The sequence below is a fragment of the Aspergillus pseudodeflectus genome, assembly GCF_044049435.1.
Source record: "Aspergillus pseudodeflectus strain CBS 756.74 chromosome Unknown BJX68scaffold_72, whole genome shotgun sequence".
Lineage (NCBI taxonomy): Eukaryota > Fungi > Ascomycota > Eurotiomycetes > Eurotiales > Aspergillaceae > Aspergillus > Aspergillus pseudodeflectus.
Genome location: NW_027263848.1, coordinates 50,197 through 69,457, shown reverse-complemented (window position 1 = coordinate 69,457; position 19,261 = coordinate 50,197). Strand labels below are relative to the sequence as shown.

At 52.7% G+C, this 19,261-nt stretch overlaps 9 protein-coding genes across 9 annotated transcripts; 7 read left to right on the top strand and 2 right to left on the bottom strand.

Moving 5' to 3' along the window:
* Positions 1-123: 123 nt before the first annotated feature.
* Positions 124-2,140, top strand: BJX68DRAFT_197112 (Zn(II)2Cys6 transcription factor). The gene has a single exon (XM_071037493.1). It carries the CDS (start codon positions 263-265, stop codon positions 2,048-2,050), a length of 1,788 nt encoding a protein of 595 aa, XP_070893654.1. The 5' UTR covers positions 124-262; the 3' UTR covers positions 2,051-2,140.
* BJX68DRAFT_197107 (uncharacterized protein) lies at positions 2,077-2,997 on the bottom strand. The gene is made up of 2 exons (XM_071037492.1): positions 2,322-2,997; positions 2,077-2,268 (listed from the first exon to the last, which is right to left on the bottom strand). Exons 1-2 carry the CDS (start codon positions 2,855-2,857, stop codon positions 2,103-2,105), a joined length of 702 nt encoding a protein of 233 aa, XP_070893653.1. The 5' UTR covers positions 2,858-2,997; the 3' UTR covers positions 2,077-2,102.
* A 1,124-nt stretch (positions 2,998-4,121) lies between these two features.
* Positions 4,122-4,617, top strand: BJX68DRAFT_272013 (RidA family protein; the record flags this gene model as incomplete). Its single annotated transcript, XM_071047104.1, has 2 exons — positions 4,122-4,233; positions 4,322-4,617. 2 exons carry the CDS (start codon positions 4,122-4,124, stop codon positions 4,615-4,617), a joined length of 408 nt encoding a protein of 135 aa, XP_070893652.1.
* A 430-nt stretch (positions 4,618-5,047) lies between these two features.
* On the top strand, positions 5,048-7,968 carry BJX68DRAFT_272012 (uncharacterized protein; the record flags this gene model as incomplete). Its single annotated transcript, XM_071047103.1, has 7 exons — positions 5,048-5,093; positions 5,160-5,844; positions 5,897-6,054; positions 6,103-6,466; positions 6,519-6,869; positions 6,930-7,600; positions 7,700-7,968. 7 exons carry the CDS (start codon positions 5,048-5,050, stop codon positions 7,966-7,968), a joined length of 2,544 nt encoding a protein of 847 aa, XP_070893651.1.
* Positions 7,969-8,034: 66 nt separating this feature from the next.
* Positions 8,035-9,408, bottom strand: BJX68DRAFT_247490 (NADP-dependent oxidoreductase). The gene has a single exon (XM_071041782.1). The coding sequence runs from the start codon at positions 9,140-9,142 to the stop codon at positions 8,141-8,143; it is 1,002 nt and encodes a 333-aa protein (XP_070893650.1). The 5' UTR covers positions 9,143-9,408; the 3' UTR covers positions 8,035-8,140.
* Positions 9,409-9,910: 502 nt separating this feature from the next.
* On the top strand, positions 9,911-12,323 carry BJX68DRAFT_247487 (putative CTP synthase). The gene is given in 8 exon segments (XM_071041781.1): positions 9,911-10,203; positions 10,271-10,278; positions 10,331-10,500; positions 10,547-10,584; positions 10,633-10,696; positions 10,711-10,713; positions 10,808-11,496; positions 11,547-12,323. The coding sequence occupies 8 exon segments, from the start codon at positions 10,051-10,053 to the stop codon at positions 12,183-12,185; spliced, it is 1,764 nt and encodes a 587-aa protein (XP_070893649.1). The 5' UTR covers positions 9,911-10,050; the 3' UTR covers positions 12,186-12,323.
* Positions 12,324-12,541: 218 nt separating this feature from the next.
* BJX68DRAFT_272009 (uncharacterized protein) lies at positions 12,542-14,254 on the top strand (the record flags this gene model as incomplete). The annotated part of the gene is made up of 1 exon (XM_071047102.1): positions 12,542-14,254. One exon carries the CDS (start codon positions 12,542-12,544, stop codon positions 14,252-14,254), a length of 1,713 nt encoding a protein of 570 aa, XP_070893648.1.
* A 2,641-nt stretch (positions 14,255-16,895) lies between these two features.
* Positions 16,896-17,623, top strand: BJX68DRAFT_272008 (uncharacterized protein; the record flags this gene model as incomplete). The annotated part of the gene is made up of 3 exons (XM_071047101.1): positions 16,896-16,958; positions 17,034-17,366; positions 17,450-17,623. 3 exons carry the CDS (start codon positions 16,896-16,898, stop codon positions 17,621-17,623), a joined length of 570 nt encoding a protein of 189 aa, XP_070893647.1.
* Positions 17,624-18,260: 637 nt separating this feature from the next.
* BJX68DRAFT_272007 (uncharacterized protein) lies at positions 18,261-18,970 on the top strand (the record flags this gene model as incomplete). Its single annotated transcript, XM_071047100.1, has 3 exons — positions 18,261-18,323; positions 18,387-18,701; positions 18,803-18,970. The coding sequence occupies 3 exons, from the start codon at positions 18,261-18,263 to the stop codon at positions 18,968-18,970; spliced, it is 546 nt and encodes a 181-aa protein (XP_070893646.1).
* Between the last annotated feature and the right edge of the window lie 291 nt (positions 18,971-19,261).

Below are 19,261 nucleotides of genomic sequence, written 5' to 3'. Positions count from 1 at the left end.
CGTCTCCTGACTCTTCCAATCCATCCCAGCTGCTTCCAATAGGTATGGGATGTGACTCCGGTATTATCACGTGAGCATTGCGGATGTACTTCTCCAAGACTGCATTTGTCAGCCGGTCGTTCTTCTCTTCATCTTAACCAGTAACGGAACATTCGACCATCTGTCTTGGCGACAAAGCGACTCGGGATTGAACGATCCCCAAGACTTCTCCGAATGTACTAAGTGCCCTACTTCAACCTTCCAAGTCTTCCGGTGTCCGAGAATGAATATGGCCCCACTCTGCAGCCCAGAAAGAAGCGCAATTAGGAGTTTCGATGGTTGCTGGACATGTCGACTCAGACGTAAGAAATGTGATGAGAGACGCCCTGTTTGTGGAACTTGCGATACTCTTTATATCACCTGCCATTACAGCCATGAGAAGCCGGAATGGATGGATGGCGGTGTGAGACAGAAGGAGATGGCCGACCAGATCAAGGCCGAGGTGAAGGAAAGCGCCGACCGCCGCCGCTGGAAGAGGGTGATCCATGCCTTTGGCTCAGTTCCTGACACTGACACCACGATCACAGCGGGGCCCGTTGAGTTATCCGAGCAACTGCCTAGTGATCAGCCACCTTGGACGAATGCGGCGGCGGCCTCTTCGACGAACGGCGAGGCTGCTCGAGCGCAGGTAGCCATACCCAATTGTTGGCTAGAAACTGGGAATCACAGCGTTAACGGCACAACCTTGAGTCAATCTGATTACATCCTCTTCTCATTCTATCTCGAGCATCTACTACCTTTTTTGTTCCCTTTCTACCGCCCACCCGCTCTTCAAGGTGGCAAAGCATGGATCATGGAATTGATGCTCAACAGCCCAGTTATGCGCCAGGCCACTCTCTGCCAGAGCTCTTATTTCTTTTCTGTCATTCACGGCTCAAGTGATTGCGCTAGCCTTGACGCACTTGTGGGTGCCAGAACAAGAGATGCATTTGCGATGCTGCGGCAGTCAATCCAAAGTATTGGCGACTCGGATATAAATGAACAACTGCATGATGCGGCCCGAACCCTTGTCAGCATTCTGCAGCTGCAGCGGTTTGAGGTTGCCATAATGAGTTTTCAGAATTGCCAGCCCCACCTAAACGCTGCAGTAGCTTTATTCAAGCGACTAATGGAGGATGTTGGTGGTGTGAAGGCCGTTGGACCACGCCCAGCCTATGATATTGTCCTCCGGCATCTGGGACCATCAACAAGGATCTTACCGACCGACAACTTTCAGGTTCCCAGCGCTGAGCAGGCCGCTTTCTCGTTTGCGTCTACGCTTGTGATTTTGGATGATATTATTACAAGCACTGTCTCGCAAGAGGAACCAAAGCTCTACGAATACCACCGCCATTTACTCGACGACGCTGGCAGCCCTATTAATGCTGAGGCCGTGGTGGGTTGCCGAAATTGGATTTTACTGGGAATAAGCGAGATAGCTCGACTTGATGCATGGAAGCAACGCTGTAAGAGGGCCGGAAGCCTCGATATGATGGAGCTGGTTCGCCGTGCCTCGCCCATAAAGTCCTTACTGGAGACTGGCCTTGCGCGTCTGGACATTGAACCGGTGAAGTCGACTCGAGGTGTTGGCGTTCTATTGAGTATCTTTCTGGGAAATAGTGGCCAAGGACCAGTATCTCTGTGTCAGAAGACCCTTGCCATTCCTGTCTGGGCGCATGCTGCACTGCTTTATCTATTTGTCGTGGTATCAGGCTGGCAGCCTCGCAGTGCGGAAGTCGCCTACCATGTCACCAAGATACTCGATATCCTGACCAACGGAGTAGAACCACCAGGGCTTCTGCGTGCCATTGTTTGGCCCTTTTGCATAGCCGGGTTTCTCGCGCAACCTCACGATGAATGGCGTTTTCGAAAGCTAGTGCACGATCTACAGCCGTTAAGCGTGTTTGGCACTGCGCGCAAAGCGCTTGAATTGATGGAGAATATATGGCGCAATAGAGATGCGGAAAACAGTATCAACTTTGATCTAGGTACACTGTTCAGCAGTCCAGGGGAGCTGATCCTGCTCGTTTGATAACGGCTCTTCCACTACCATGCCGCGATTACTTAGTCCCAGCTCAGACCGTTCAATTGAACTTGCCATAGCCTTCGCCTGCGACAAACGGCGCATGCCACGGGATATTTCCTTCATGGCTGGCCAGCTGCGCATAGAACTCCCCATGAGCAGGCCCATCAAGATTCGGTCCCTTCCCCTTCACTCCGCCTGGACCGCGTTCATCCGCGTAATGGAATCTGCACACCCATCGTTAGCTTGAAGCCACACCATGCTCTGCGAAAATACACACCTGTATCCCTTGGCCGCATATGTTTCATCTGCGGCTGCAATCCAATATGTACTCGCGCGCTTTCCAACCCCGAGGTCCAAGTACAGCGGCACAGGCAAGACATTGACATTCAGCGAGTTGCCCGTGTAAATGAACGTCTTCTTCACATCGCTCGGCAGGGTCGCCCATCCCTCTACAGCTTTCTGGGCCGCAACATACGGGCTCACAGTATTGATGTTGAGGTCCGTCACGAAGTTCTCCGCTGGGATGGAGAGGATGGAGTCATTGTCCGGTGGAGGGGTGAGCGCCGCGGCGTTATAAACAACGACACTAGGTGCTGCGCCGAAGGTAGCCTTGACGGAGTCAAATAACGCTGGGATCGAAGAGGGATTGCCAAAGTCTGCGGCAAGTGAGAGATATCCCTCCGAAGTCTTGGTTCCTGTTCCGGACCGAGATGCGGTCGCGATGCTGTAGCCTTTGCCTTTGAAAGCTGCGGCAACAGACGCGCCGACACGAGGCCCGGCGCCGAGGATGAGTGCGATCGGTTGAGATGCCATTGCCAATGATGGATGAATGAGGACTCTGGGAACTGGAGGTGAGATGGATAGAAGAAGAATGAGCTGGTTCTGTCGGATATGGTCAGATATTTATACCACGACCATGCCTTTGCTTGCTTGCTTCTGTTAGCATCGACCCCGCTTCGTGTCGCGTCAATCTGGTACAGATGAGAGAATTCACCTATATTATGCAGCATTGCAGGAGTCGAGACCCGTGAGCCGCGCGCTGGCCCCATCTCGATCTGGATGTGGATCCTCCCGCGCGGCTTGTGGGGCCTTAATGTGCCTCATCATGATTGAAGACGATATCCTGGACATCAGGGGAACACTCGCGATGACTCCATTCACGATGGAGACTACGCAATTACCAATAACTGGCGGACTCGCCTTGCAAGAATGTCAAACCGGCAAACATCTTGCGTCTTCAGCAGCGGCCGCCCTGCTTACAAATGCACAACGTAGCCTCACCATCGGATCACGCCTTCTCGGAGATAAGGCAGAGCCCAACATTACAGCGAGGACTCGTCGCTACATACTGTTCATCGACCTTGAGAGAACAAAGAAGGCGACTGCACTCGAATCAAAACGGACATGTCTGTTGGTCGGACCGACCCGGAGCACTTCCCGGATCTGACGGAGCGGCACGTGAATAAGCTTGTCTTGCTGCGCATGGGGAAGCTGCTACAGGCATGGAGGCACAACTTCCATCTGAGCATGCTTTATTGACGTATTTCAAGCACACTGGCGAATATGCTGGAAAGCCACTGTGGAATATTTCCTGGCGAGCTTGGAATGTGCGGAGGATCAGATTGGAGCTTTGAGTACGCCTCGAATTTGATTGAAGGGTGTTATCGCTTCCATGCATCCAACCATATCTGGCGACTGCGATATGCCTGTCTTGCAATCTGTGCATTGGGAGACATAGATTTCTTGACGAGATGCGTCGCCGCCACCGTCACCAGCGCAACGTCTCTCCGCATACAGAAAACATAAGCCACATTAATGCAGTGTCTTACGTCACAGGTGCTGTGATTATACAACCTAGCCATAGAGACAGGGTCTTGTATGCATTGATGCGTCTTACGGAGTCCGAAGCGTTGGATTCCCGAGCGGGGCTAGCGGAAAGCTTTAGCTTGGCGGGCTCGGCGGTCTTGGACACAGCCTATATAAGGAAGTCCTCCTCAAACGAATGGTCAGCACAAACGCTGGTACACAGAAACCAACTGCGAAAGACTTTCGGCTCCCAACCGACTCACAAACCCCCATGTCGCACCTGCAATACTTCAGCTACCCCGGCTTCGGCGAATGGGCAGCCGAGAACTTCCACTACAACCAAGCCGTGCGAATCGGCGACTTAATAAAGCTCTCCGGGCAAGGTAAGTTCTCGTCGCTTTACCTCGATGCCTTGATTCCGCATATCCATCACATTACATCCACGATCTCTAACACGTCCATCGTTCACAGGCGGCATAAACCCAGAAACCCAAACATTCCCTTCCGACATCTCATCCGAAATTCACCAAGCATTCTCTAACGTCGACCTCGCGCTCAAGGCCGCCGGCGGGACGGGATGGAACCAAGTGTACAGTGTGCGTGTTTACATGCTAGATCCGCAGGACGAGGCAGCAACGGCGATTCTGGTGCAGAACCTCCGCAAGTGGGTGCCGGACCATAAGCCGCTGTTTACGTACATTGGTGTCAAGAGTTTGGCGTTGAAGGAGATGAGAGTTGAGGTTGAGGTCGAGGCGCATATAGGATGATTGCTTAGTTTTGGAGATTTGTGTTTTGACCATCTGTAATATTGGCTTTCCGGTGGTATATGGAGAGTTTCTGACTTCGAGCTTATCTGCGTTGATATTTGGATGCCTAACAAGGGAATATCTATCTAGACCGACCTTGGAAGTTGGTTAGTGAGTCGTTCTGCAAACGCAGGCCAATTACCAGTCGAGCCACGAGCAAAGATAGCGCTGATCAACGAATCGAGAGCTAAAATTTGGTGGATTGGCGGATACGGAGCCGGAGACGGAAATTGGTACGAGTACGGGCCCCACCAGAGCAATAGTTTGCCTCAGCGCCCTCACTATACCATGGGACCATTCCAGCTTTTATTTAATGGCTGCCATTCTCTTTCTGCGAGCCACCGTCTTGCTTCCTTGCGACTCCGCATCAAACATCCCATAGTCCGGCACAATGAATCACCCCAAGTCGCTGATTCCGGGAGGGACCAGACTGAGAGGTACGCCACCACTCGGCAAGCTTCGTATACGAGGTACGAGCAGACGCTAACATGGAAGCCAAACAGAGGACGGTCGAATCGAGGTCAATCTCGACTCCTCAGCCTGCAGAGCCGTCGCGGAATTCATCAGTCCCGCACCACCCCCGGAAGCAGAATGGGGCCCGCCACCTCCATACGAAGAGACCGAGCGAGCCATCAAGCTCAAGCTCAACATCGTCATCCAGGTCGTTGGAAGCAGAGGCGATGTTCAACCATTCATCGCCCTCGGAAATGAGCTACAGAAACACGGCCACCGGGTCCGCATCGCAACACACGACACCTTCGACACCTTTGTCCGAGACTCAGGCCTAGAGTTCTACCCCATCGGCGGTGACCCTGCTGAGTTGATGGCGTACATGGTGAAAAATCCCGGACTGATTCCACAGCTGCATAGCCTGCGCGCTGGAGAAGTCCAGAAGAAACGCGAGATGGTTGCCGAAATGCTTGAAGGATGCTGGAGGTCTTGTATAGAGGATGATCCAATTTCGGGCAAGCCGTTTGTGGCGGAGGCGATCATCGCGAATCCGCCTAGTTTTGCACATGTGCACTGTGCTCAAGCCTTGGGTATTCCGCTGCATTTGATGTTTACTATGCCGTGGAGTAGCACGAGGGCGGTCCCACATCCGTTGGCGAATTTGAAGTACTCGGAGACGACGCAGGAGATGGCGAATTACTGGTCGTACGCGATTGTTGAGTGGTTGACATGGCAGGGGTAAGCTCCACCTGTCTCTTTTTGCGAAACCCCTTGAGCTAATATAGAGTAGGCTAGGAGATGTTATCAATAGCTGGCGGTCCAAGCTGGACTTGGAGCCTGTCCCGGCTACCGAAGGACCCATGCTGGCAGAGACGTTGAAGATTCCATTTACGTACTGCTGGTCGCCGGCTCTGATGGCTAAGCCTAAGGACTGGCCTGCACATATCGGTAAGCACCGCCTCACCTTGCACTCTGGATATGGACTAACATCCTCAGACGTCTGCGGATTCTTCTTTCGAGACCCTCCTGCTTATAAGCCTCCTCAATCACTCGACCTCTTCCTCCGGAACGGACCAAAACCAATATACATTGGCTTTGGAAGCATCGTAATTGATGATCCGGAGCAATTCACGGCAATCATTCTTGAAGCCGTACGACTTACAGGAACCCGAGCTATAATTTCTCGTGGTTGGAGTAAACTAGGTGGCGATCCTTCTGATAGCGTCTACTATATCGACGACTGCCCTCACGAATGGCTCTTTCAACATGTTTCCGCTGTCGTTCATCATGGCGGTGCAGGGACAACAGCGTGTGGTCTGCGATACGGTTGCCCCACGGCTATTGTCCCTTTCTTTGGAGAGTAAGAATATCAACCCTCTGGACACGTGAAGCCGCTAACAATATCGTTCCAGCCAACCATTCTGGGGAAACCTAATCGCTTCCTCCGGCTCCGGATCAAAGCCAATTCCCTACCGAGAGGTTGACGTGGAGAATCTCGCAAAAGCATTCCAATTCTGCCTGAGACCAGAAACCAAACACGCGGCGCAGAAGATCGCCGACAAGATGCGATACGAATCAGGAGTGCAGGCTGCAGTCGCGTCATTCCACAGGAACCTCCCGGTAGAGGAAATGCAGTGCAGTCTGCTTCCAGATCGTGCAGCAACCTGGGTTTGCAAGACACCGTCGGGACCGGTGCGCTTGTCGAAGGTTGCGGCGCAGGTTTTAATTGAGCATCTCCGGGCGGATAAGAAGAAACTACAATTGTACGCCGATTCTCCTCCCCTTTCCGTTTGTTCTGGCTCGAGTGATACTGACATGATCAGATACGAACCAAAACCCATCATAATCGAAAACCGCCGCTGGGATCCGGTAACAGGCGCCACATCCGCCGCCATCGGAACAGGTACAGACATGGTCAAGTCCACCGCCGATATCTTCCTCAGGCCCTACAAGGAGTACCAGGATCTCCAGCAGCGCGGGCGCCCATCTACTTCTTCCAGTAATAGACCACCAAACATCCGATCCCTAAGCACCCCTCCGCCCACAACCCAAGAACCAACCGAAAAAGGCCCCCGACACGCAGCGACAGATCTCCTTGGTCCCAATCTACAATCACGCCCAACATCCCCGTCCCCTTCCACGGGCCCCGGCGCCCTCGAAACAACAACAACAATCGCCTCGGCCTCCGCGAAATCCGTCGGCAAGTTCCTAGGCACATACTTCAAGGGCGTGATGGTCGACATCCCCCTCGCGACGGCAGAAGGGCTCCGCGCCGTCCCGAAGCTCTACGGTGAGGAAACGAAAACCTACGCGCCGGTGACAGATTGGAAATCCGGATTCGTTGTTGGAGGCAAGTCGTTTGGACAGGGCATGGTCGATGGGTTTACGGGGTTGATTACGCACCCGGTGAAGGGTGCGAAGGAGGAGGGGGCGCTTGGGGTTGTGAAGGGTCTTGCCAAGGGGACGATGGGGGTGGGAGTTGGGCTTAGTTCTGGTATGTTACTTTCCCTGCTTTTCTTCGCTTTCTACTTTTTTGTTTATCTGCCGAGTTGCGTCGGTCTATGTATTGGATGGCACTAACCGATTTGTGCAGCTGCCCTAGGCGTCGTCGCGTATCCCGGCCAGGGTATCTGTCGAAGCATCCACGCCTCGATGAAATCGAAAACTCGAAAGGAACTTATCAAGGCAAGATACAGAGAGGGCGAGTTCCTTGCCACTGCCGCTGCGACTGGTCCTAGTGCTCAGACGATTGATCGGAGTGCACTAATGAGGGCGTTCGATGGGTTTCGACTAAAGGATGGCGGTAAACAAAGGTTTGATACGTGGGATTTGGCGAGGCGGCAGGATGGGAGTGGGAATTAAGGTGTGGTTCTGGTTAAAGATAGATTAGAGGAATAGTAGATGTGGTGTTTTGGATTCGAGTATAAAGGTTCAAAGAGATAGTTCTATTTTCGTAAATTATGACATGAGAACAAAGAAGTATTATACTATATCATCACAATCATCTTTCAAACAAGATGAAACCAACCAAACCCTACTTCCGCACATTAAGGGTCAGATCAAAGACAACCTTGCCCCTAGCGTGTCCGCTTTCCAGCCGTGCATACGCATGCTCAAACTGTTCGAGTGACCAAACACTGTCGACGACGGGCCAAGCCTTGCCTGCTTCAACAAGCTTCGTGATCTCTTCTAGATCCTTGCCGGAGGGAGACATAATAAAGAACTTGGCCGTAGCATTGGGAAGCTCCAAGCCCTCGGGCTTCTTCTGCTCGGGGGGCAGCACGATTCCGATGATTGTTGCGTTGTCCTTGAGTGTCCACCATGCGTCCTCGAGGGTTTTCCCGCCAATACAGTCGATGACAAGGTCGACTTTGTTCTTCTCGTCCCTGGCCCAGGCCTTGAAGTCCGTAGTCCTGTAGTCGAGGGCCTCGCTGGCACCCAAGCTCTTGACAAACTCAACGTTCCTGGGCCCGCAGGTTCCAATAACCTCCGCACCAAGTAGCTTCCCAATCTGCACCAGCCACACACCTACACCTCCACTGGCAGCCGTAACAAAGATTCTCTTCCCCTTCCAGCTCTCATCTCCAAAGCCCCCGATTCCTGACTGGATAAAGAAAGCCTGCCACGCCGTAATGGACGAAAGCGGCGTCGCCGCACTCTCAGTCCAAGAGAGGTTCTTCGCGCGGCGCGCAAGTTCGTCAGACGTCGCGATCGTATAGTCGCGCGCACACCCGGGTCTCCAGTAGGACGTGCGCGCGTAGACCTCCGCCCCCGGCTGGAAGGGGGAGTCGGCAGGCGCGGAGATCACGGTTCCCGCGACATCGTCGCAGGTGATTATCTCTTTGCCGGGGAGGTCGACCATAAGCGGCCAGAGGAGTTCGCCGGCGCAGGGAGAGGCGGAGTGCACTTTGATCAAGTGTTCGGCTTTGGTGTGGTCAGGGACCGGGACGTCGCGCTCGACGAGGGTTATGGTTGTTGATTTGGGGTCCGCTTGGAGGAGGGCGCGGATTTTGGTTGGGAGGGTTGTGGAAGTCATGTTGATGTTCTTGTAGAAATGATTATTCGGTTTCTGGAGTAGACTGTTGGGTTTGTTGGTAGGTAGGCGTTCGAGTTGCTTACGGATCTTGTTTGTGCTGTGATGATGGCCCTACTTGAGCGGGCATCGATGAGGTTTATATATCCATCATCTGTTGCGTCGGATGGCTTGACAGCCTCACGGCCTACAAACCGGTCCAATCACTGGATAGCGGGGGGACGTGGCAAACATCCCGATGAAAGCCATGGATATTGAAACGATGTAGAGAAAGTGCAGATGTGCAGGCAACCAGGGTATTGACAGGCGCCGGGTATAGCTCAATTCCCGGCGCTAAGCCCTCAATCGGCGATATCCCACGAACACGGCAGAGCCCGAGTCCAATGGGAAGCACGGGTGTTTCCCGGATTGACAGTCTGGTTTCTGGAAGATTTCCTCTTCGACGTCATGCGATTCGATTTCCATTGCCCATAGATTGATTGTCTGATCTTGCCAGCTTTCGTCTGGACATTATGAATCTTGAGCCGTGTCCTTTGGCTTCCGTGGAGGTTGTTTGGGCCGACTTGAAAAGAAAGAGTGCACCGGAATGACTCGCGTAAGAGGAATGCGACTTTTGGTTGAAAATCCAGGGGTAGCAAACTCTCCCGACGATATGTGTAGAGTAGTGGCATTTGTCTTTCTGATAGAAGATCGCTGATCGTTCCTGCCCTGCCCTGCCATGTGGGGTTTCCGCCTCAGGCACAACACTTCCTGATGCGGAAGCTTCCCCACCTTGAAAATTCTGCCACGAATTTTCGTGGCGGTGAACCAATTTTGTTATCGGGTGCCGCGTATCGATTTTTTTTGATCTCTTACTCTACCTCCCTGGTATTCGCCAGGAAGGCCGCCTTTTGAGTTTCCAATTCGTCAAGATGAAGTATGTCCTTGTTTCCGGCGGTGTTATTTCCGGTGTTGGAAAGGGTATTATCGCAAGCAGTTGCGGTCTGCTCTTGAAGACTGCTGGTCTATCCGTCTCGAGTATCAAGATTGATCCCTACCTCAACCCGGATGCTGGTCTTATGAACGTGAGTCCTACATCTCTCTTCATTCTGACATATTTGTCTTGTTGATCCGTGAGCTGATCAATTGAAGCCTCTGGAGTTAGTTGCCCGCCATTGCCCTCCCTACCCCGCTTGACTGACTCCTCGAAAGGCACGGAGAATGCTTCGTCTTGGATGATGGTGGTGAAGCCGATTTGGATCTTGGAAACTACGAACGATACCTTGGTGTCACTCTTGGGAGGGATAACAACATCACAACCGGCAAGATTTACCAACATGTGATCGAGAAGGAGCGTCGGGGTGATTACCTCGGAAAGACGGGTTCGTCGAATGGATTCGAGCGTGTGGTCTGAGCTGACAGTTTCAGTGCAAATCGTGCCTCACCTCACCAACGAGATCCAGAACGTCAGTATCTCCTGAGAGGAGCTAGAATCCTGTATTAACAACGGATAGTGGGTTGAGAGAGTGGCCAGAGTTCCGATTGATGACTCCGGACGGGAACCCGACGTCTGCATTAGTATGTCCTCAAGCTTGCTTTGTTATACGTTTACTGACCTTCCTTAGTTGAGGTAAGATACTGCAAGGAGTGGCTAGCAGAATGCATAAGGGCTAACCTGGACTTCACTCCAGCTGGGTGGAACTGTCGGAGATATCGAGAGCGCACCCTTCGTCGAGGCCATGAGCCAGCTGCAGCGTCGCGTTGGCAAGGCCAACTTCCTGCAAATCCACGTCAGTTACGTCCCGTTGATCGGCTCAGAACAAAAGACCAAGCCCACGCAACGAGCAATCAGCGACGTCCGAAGCGGCGGTCTTCGGCCTGACCTGATCGCCTGCCGCTGCGAGACGCCGCTGGATGAGGTAACCATCCGCAAGATCGCCGGTACCTGCCAGGTGGAGCGCGATCAGGTTGTCGGTGTCCACAATGTGCCGAGCACCTACCAGGTTCCTATCCTTCTCGAGAACCAAGGATTTCTCAACACAGTCAAGGATCTCCTTGAGATTCGCACCGTGCACATTGCACCCAAGTTCGTGGAAGAGGGCAAGATCATGTGGCAGAAGTGGCAGGGTCTGGCAATGAGCCAAGACCATGTCTTTGACACTGTATCCATTGTCCTGGTTGGAAAATATACCAGTCTGCACGATTCTTACCTGAGTGTCACAAAGGCCCTGGAACATGCGGCCATGCACTGCCAAAAGAAGCTGAACCTGGTGTGGGTCGAGTCTACCCATCTGGAAGAGGACCATCAGTCGGCCAACCCTGCGGAGTACTACAAGGCTTGGCATGCGGTTTCCACCGCCGACGGAATTCTTGTTCCTGTACGTTCTTTTTCAATCTAAAAGTTGCGAATAATACTGACTACTTCTAGGGCGGCTTTGGTCAACGTGGTACGGAAGGTATGGTCAAGGCTGCTGAATGGGCTCGTACCAAGGATGTCCCCTACCTCGGAATCTGTCTCGGATTACAGGTCGCTGTGATCGAGTATGCCCGCAATGTCTGCGACATGACCAAGGCAGACAGCACAGAGTTCACTGAAGAGTGCGAGCAGCCGGCCGTTATTTACATGCCGGAAATCGACAAGACCAAGATGGGCGGCACTATGCGCCTCGGAAAGCGGCCTACACACTTCCAGCCGGGCACCGAGTGGTCCAAGTTCCGTAAGCTTTATGGAGACAAGCAGGAGATCTGGGAGCGCCACCGTCATCGTTACGAGGTGAACCCAGATCTGGTGGAGACCTTGGAAAAGGCCGGCCTCTCCTTTATTGGAAAGGACGACTCTGGTAAGCGCATGGAGGTCATTGAACTCAAGGACCACCGGTGGTATGTCGGCGTGCAGTTCCACCCAGAGTACCTGAGCCGAGTCATCACGCCGAGCAAGAGTTTCCTTGGCTTCTTTGCTGCCGCCGCTGGTTGTCTCGAGGAGATCACCGAGACTTTCCAGGGCGCGCATGACCTGAGCCATCTTGAGGTGCGAGCCAAGGTGGAACCCAAAGAGGCTTCAGAATAAATGAGGCTCAACGGCAGTCGATTTTCTTTATACTATTCTTTATACTGATAGACCGAGATGCCTTTATTGGCCACGCAAATAATGATACTGGAAATGTGACTAAGATGATACAACAAAGCTCTTTGGCGGCTGTTTCAACCATGCTTCTACGTTCCAACGTCCTTTCACTGCTAACCTCAAAGGGTAGCCCACAATGCTCTGTTTCAGAGCCGAGCCAGCAAAGAGTTCTATTTCCGATCTCGAGAGAGATGCATCTCGAGATCGGATAAGTACTCTGGAGTTATCACTGCAGCTTTGCATCATGTTCCACTGCAACTTACTTTTCACTTTTCTTCCCACTACCCGTCAATTTTACAATGTCCGATCCTAGCACACAGGTTGCACCTGTGGACCGACTCCCCATGGAGATTTGGGACCAGGTTCTCCTAGACCTCATGGATGTCGAATACCAGTTGGACCCACACCCTCACCTTGTGACGGAGAGGTTCCCAGCTGAAATCTGCGCCGTAAGTCGCCGGTGGCATCAGCGCTTCAACCCCATCCTATACCACCGATTTGACTTTAAGAACCTCCTCCGAGAGATCAAACCACTCTGGTGCCTGCTGCGCACGCTGGTTGCTCGTCCCGACCTCGCGGCGCTTTTCCGCGAGATCACCATGTTCAGCCCGCGCTTCCCCATTGATTTTACCAATCTTGAGAGCCCGGATGCGAAACAGCACATGACAGACCTCTGTGCGCAAAATGTCGACATGGTCCGGCAGGCCATGATCCAGGCTCGATTTGATCTCGCTGCGCTTCCCGGGGGCGATTTGATCCCGTTGGCGACGAGATATCTAAGCTGTGATGTGAACGACCTCGACAGAAATTATCATCTGAACCATGTTGCCGCCCTACGGGCCCTGGTTTTGGCGCATGTGCCGAAGATCGAACACTTGAGTCTGCAAACCTTGGCCAACGATCCGTTTCTCGAAAGAATCCTCGATGTCGCGAGAGCGCCCAGAGACAGAAACAGTCCTGGTATCGCCTTCCAGCACCTGGAAACCCTCAATGTCGCCCCGAACAGTGTCCGTGATCCTTACCTCGGCAGCTCAAGGATTATTCACAACGGCCAGACAGTTTTGTCCGGCAAGCGTCAGTATCACCGTCTGCCCAAGCTGACAGAATTCACGCTTCTGGAAGGCCGGATCGAATTCAACGCAGTCCAGCACCGAACCGCGCTCAAGAAACTGTCGCTGCCCGAGATCCAGAATTACCTCCCTCAGGTCACGCCGTTGTTGAGCTTATCCTCCGATCTCCGGCAGCTCTCCATCAGCAGCAGCTACGAAAGGGGCCCCGTCTTCCACCACAAATTCTGGGCTGCGATCGCGCACCTGAAGGATCAACTCGAGTACCTCGACTTCTTCGAAGCACCCTACCCTTACATGCCCAACCAGACACGGTACTTCCACGAAGTCGACGAGAAGTTCTCCCTCTGCCCGCCTCTGCCCAAATTCACCAAACTGCGTGTCCTCAAAACAAGCCCTTTGGTCCTTTACGGCCACAACTGCAAGAAGCACGAGACGCACGACGAGACGCAGGAGACGGCCGAGACGCCCAACAAGCTAGCAAGCCACATGCCCCGGAACCTCGAATCCCTCGGCCTCTACGTCAAGCGCTCCGCCTGGATGTCCACATACATCAAAGAGCTCGAGACTGAACTCGAAGGAATCGTCCTCGACGCCGTCCCGCGCAGAAAACTCACACACATCATGGTCGACAATACGGACCGCGTCCCGTTTGACAAGATGCGTGCGGCCGCAGAGAAGCACAGGATCCCCTTTGTCGGACCCAGGGAGACGATGGCCTGCGGTGGCCGCGACACAGTATTCGCAGACCAGACCAGGCCCGGATATTGCGCAGCTGGGATGGCCCTGAATATGTTTAGGCATCTTTATTTTGCGAATATGATACCGGTGAAGATGAAGGTGCATTCGATTGCGGGGATGTTGGAGAATGTGCATGAGTGGAAGAGGAAGCGCCAGGATCCGCCTGCTTTCTGGAACGCGGGTGCGAAGAGGGCGAGGCATTGATTGGAGTGGTTTGTGATATCTGGATGAGTTTCTTTTGGGTAGTTCTGTTGGATACTTTGATTTTGTCCATGGGAGGAGTTTCTGGTATCTCGTGTCTCTGGTAGATAGAGATTGTATATAATTGAATAGAGCTAGATTTACATACAAATCGTCTATTTTTGACACTTATGGTGGTCTTCATTGTTCTCATCTCTGCTTTCTCCGTTGTAAGCAGCAAGTATCATGCTGGAGATCAGGGCTCTTTGTCCCTTATCAACAAAAAATCTCCGCACGTTTCGTCACACCAGATCAAAGAAACAACGAACTGCTATCCAGCCCCGTCCAGACATACCAACCCCAAATACCCTCAATCTGGCCTCTCAACAAAATAGACTCCTAATCATCGACTCCTTTCCACTACGCCGTCCAATCCAGCAGCGTTGGACCTTGCCGCGCCGGATAAGTATAGCTGCACACTACAGTATTTATCGAAGCCGTAGCACTCCGTATCGATAGTCACTCAAGCCAAGAGAAAAAAAGCACTTGCCCGAGCCCACGAAGCCCTGGACATCCTCCGACCTTCCCATATCTTAGATACGGCGCGGATTTCGATGCTCGTGATGAACTGGGTATGCCCGTGCTGTATTCCGCGGGTACGGTACGCTGGGCCCTCCCGAAATCGTGAAGGGTTCTCGTTCCGGCTCGTTCTGGTCCTGGGGTGGATATCTCCGATAGGATGGGATGGGATGGGATAACGGCGGAGTGTCTCGCTGCGGTCCGGGCACATAAAGGTGTTTTGACCTAACTTGAGCTTAGGCCAGAGTTAGTATCGCGGTACTGCCCGGGCAATACGGATATATTGGACCTTACTTGGACAATACTGGAAGGGCAGACAAATAGTTTCAGTCCGTTCCAAGTTCCTCTTCTCCGCCGTACGTATCCCTCAGGAGTCGCATTCCGAATCGAATGTTCCCGCAGCTAGCCGCTCGCGAAGGACAGGAAGGAGTGATCAAGCTGATATTGGAGCGAAAGCCAGTATACTGGATCCCAAAACGTCAAAAGTGGAACGCAAAGCTGCGCCTCGCGTGCTGCCTCAGGTATGGGATGGGAGTATAGTTCGGGCGTTCTCTCGACGCGGGCCATAGGGGTTTGGCTTGGCTTTGAAAGGGTTATAGGATAACGTTGCTTTATGCTTGTCCGGGAGAATATACGGAGGCTCTGAAGGTTCTCAGTCAATGCGATGCTGATGTTGCGCTGTGCGGTGACCTGACAATGTGAGGAGATTTTCCCGATGGTGTTGGATATTGGGGCGATCATACCTTAATATGTACATACAATACCAAAGGCTCAGTTGCGCTGCATCATGCCTTTTCTGAAGACCATAGAAGCCCTGTGATCAAACCCTTGCTTAAGGCCGCAGCTGGTATATCCGTGCAGACGATTCCAGGTTCGCGATTATCCGCGCGCCGCTCATTCCGGACTGCGATACAGCAACGATTATGCCCTCGATCCCAGCGCTGATCCTCAAGTTCTGCAGTTCTGGATGGCGAGGGCCAAACTCCGCTTCATATTGCTGCCGCTGCCGCTGCCGGACTTCTCGAGGTCGTAGAGCTCCTTCTAGAGAAACAGGCTGCTGTATCCGCGGTAGACAACCGAGAACGCTCGGCAATGTTCTGTGCCGCCAGTAGAAGGTTGCTTGGACACGTGCTATGTTCCCAATGACAAAGTGGTGATGGCGATGCTGGATTCAGGGCGGACCTCGAGAGTTACCTTGCGATGGCGACGATTCTGCTGGAGCATGGATCGAACCTGGAAGGGTTTCGGTAAGATTAGAGCTGATACGCCTCATAATAAGCTTGGAGCTGGCTTCTGGGGGCTTCGTGGTTACTTTTGGGGCAGGGAATGGGGATGCGAATGGGATTTGATATCGGTTTCCTGGTAGCCTGGTACTGCCTTTCGAGAACCTGGATAGACCATCAGACGAGTAGCTGGACCTGGGATCGTACCTCGATTGCCTTCAAGCCATCTCCCGCTGTCAGTTACTTCATTCTGTCTGTTGCCTCGAGCTCAGCTTTTGGTTCTTGTTGGGGCAGCGGATAGGATTCATATCACTTACTTGGTGCTGTCTTTCGACGACGTGGATAGATCATCGAATATGCAAATGGACCTGGAATCATTACTCGACGGCTCTCCGGCCATCACCTACCGCCCATTCCTCGAATTCTTTGTGACTCTTTTGAGGTGCAGCCCTGTTACCCCGCGCCCGTGTGAAAAAAACTCATGGTTGAGCACAAAAGCGCTGTTTCCTACCTGCCCCACTCACGCTTGCAGCTCGTCTTGCACGTTCTCTGCTATCCAAGACATCTTACAGCTCTTCCATCATCAGTGATTCCAAGCCTGATTTTGAAGCAACATCTCTTCGTGATCTCGCTTAACTCGCTGCAGGATGATCTCAGCTTTCACCGGGCGTGATCTTGGACCTCTCCCCTGGGTATAAATAGGCCCATCTTTCCTGCTGCAGGTCGATTCTCTTTCCTTATCACCTCTTTTTGATTACAACAGACGCTCCCCCCCTGCCTCTCTTGAGTCTTTCGTCCAAGCTACCGTTCCTCTCCCTCTTACTCTTCTTCTATCCCACCTTGAACCTTCTTGAGTCTTCAAGATGCGTGTCTTTACCATGCTTCTTGCGACTCTGGTTGCCCTTTTTGTAGCCATTGCCTTTGCTGTACGCCACATCTATTCTTCCCTTGCTTTAATTGCGTCCATTCCCCGTTCCATCTTGACCAACTGACAACCACAGCTCCCCACTGAGCCCGCTGATGAAGTCCCGGCCATCATCAACAATGACCCCAAATCGTCCATTCCCATTGACCAGCTCGGCTTCGACATTGGTGTCGACTTTATGGGCCGTGAGATCAACCCTGACCTTGCCAACTCGACCGAATGGGCAAAGATGGCCAAGAAGGAATCTCTTACCTGCAACCCGTCCGGAATCCAGATCGCGAGCAGGGATGCGTTCATTGATGGCATCAAGTTCTTGAAGAAGCACGGCGACAAGACCAGCCTCGAAGATGGCAGGTGCAAATGGGCCAACTGCGCTTCTCCTGGGGCTGCCATCTGGTGGTGCAACATCGTAAGTTTGACCTTCCTTCCTTTCCCGCCCTCTTGGCCATGGTGCAGTCTGTTCTAACTCAGCTTGCTTGTTCTTTCGTCCAGGCCGGCAAGGAGATCAAGAACAGCCACAAGACCATTGCGAAGAAGGCTCAGAAGGTGGTCGACTCGTGCAAGGATGAGGGAACCGACTCCTTGGGCAACAAAGCTCTTTCTGGTATCCTCGAGGTCAATGGCATCTGGAAGGTTATGTTGATGCGCGACTCCAAGCTGTGCTAGATTAGATGTCTGTTGACTTTGTTGGCGCTGACGGTGATCTGGCCTTTTGTGTCGTTTGACCTGTGTGCCTTTTCTTTTTTGTTCTCGTGGATCTAGCATCTACGATGACTCTTGTAACCTACGGATGTAGAGGGTGCTTTTCAGCAAAGTGCCTTGCGTTGTGCTTTATCGTGTCTTTAGATTAGGAAATCGAAATCGAAATCGAAATTTCATGAGGCTTTCTATTTTTCCTTTTGGGCATTGTCTCGAGCCTTGTTTTTCTACAGTCCGTATCTCCCTCCCCGACATCAATGTCTCGACAAAGACTTTCCAGCGAGGCGGTCCGACTCTGCTGCGCCTGCTGCCCAATCTGTCCGTAGGCTTCGAATCAACCACTGGTTTGCTTGTTCTATTCTGTGATTTACGTGTCCTGATTCTACTGCAGGGAGCATTCAGGGAGGGGGAGTAATTTCTTGTGCATAGAGAATTCAGACTGTGTGCGAGTTAGGGCTTGGTTCACATCTCCCAACTCTCATCCCTCTCCCTCCCACCTTCTCCTTTCCCTTACTAGGATCTTCTGATTCTCCGCCTTCTCAGCGAATTTCACCTCTTTCTCATCTCTACGCTGTCGAGCTCAGCTCGCTTTGACTTTTCCACGATGCGTGCCCCAATAGTCCTCCTCGCCATCTGGATTGTCCTCCTCGCAACCTTCAGCATGGCTGTACGTCCTCCTCCCTTCCCCAACTCTCCTCTGAATAGAACCAGCTAACGAAGGCTGTTACAGTTCCCCGATACCGACCTTGAGTCCCTCATGATAAACGTCACCCTCAACACCAACATGCACAGCACCAGCAAGACCACCGCAATCCCCCTCTCCGACCTGGCCCCCGACCTCTCAACCCTCGACAACGCCACCATCGACGAAATCACCAAGGCAGACCTGACCTGCAACCCGGGCGGCTACACGCAAGCCGACATCCGCGGCATCAAAGCCGGCATCCGCGAACTGGATAAACTGGACGGGTTCAGGACGCTCGAGGGGAAGCACTGCGAGTGGGCGGCTTGTGGGATGAGCGCGGCGATTTGGTGGTGTAATACCGTGAGCTTCCCATCCCTCTTCGGTTTCCTTTTGCTCGCTTTCTGGCTTGCTGGTTTGAATCATTGGTGTTCTGTACCGTGCTAACGCAATCCTCTCCACAGGCCAACGAACCCAAGTCCATCTCCCACCGCAACGTCGCCGACAAAGCCAATATGATCGTCACCGGATGTCCCTGGAGCGTGAGAGACCTCCATGATGTCGTCTCTGGGATTCGCCAGGTGGTGGGGGATTGGAGGGTTGTTGTCAAGGAGGATAAGAATATTTGTTAGATGGTTTCCTGTCTATTGCTGTGTCTAGACTGTTGGATTCTGCCGCCGCTGTCTTTTCCTGATGCGTTGATGTGTCTTGGAGGTTTGGATTCGGATTTGCTACGGGGAGACTCAGGATCTCTGTTTGACCTTTTCAATTCCTGGACAAAGAGCCATCCGAATTGTGGTTAGATTCGTTCAACTAGAGTAGAATAGACATTGGAACGAGTGTGCCATTGCAATCGATCTTGCTTCTCTCTCTTATTTCTCTCTGGTTTCTCCTTGACTGCTAAATCGTCGATCCTGACCGCG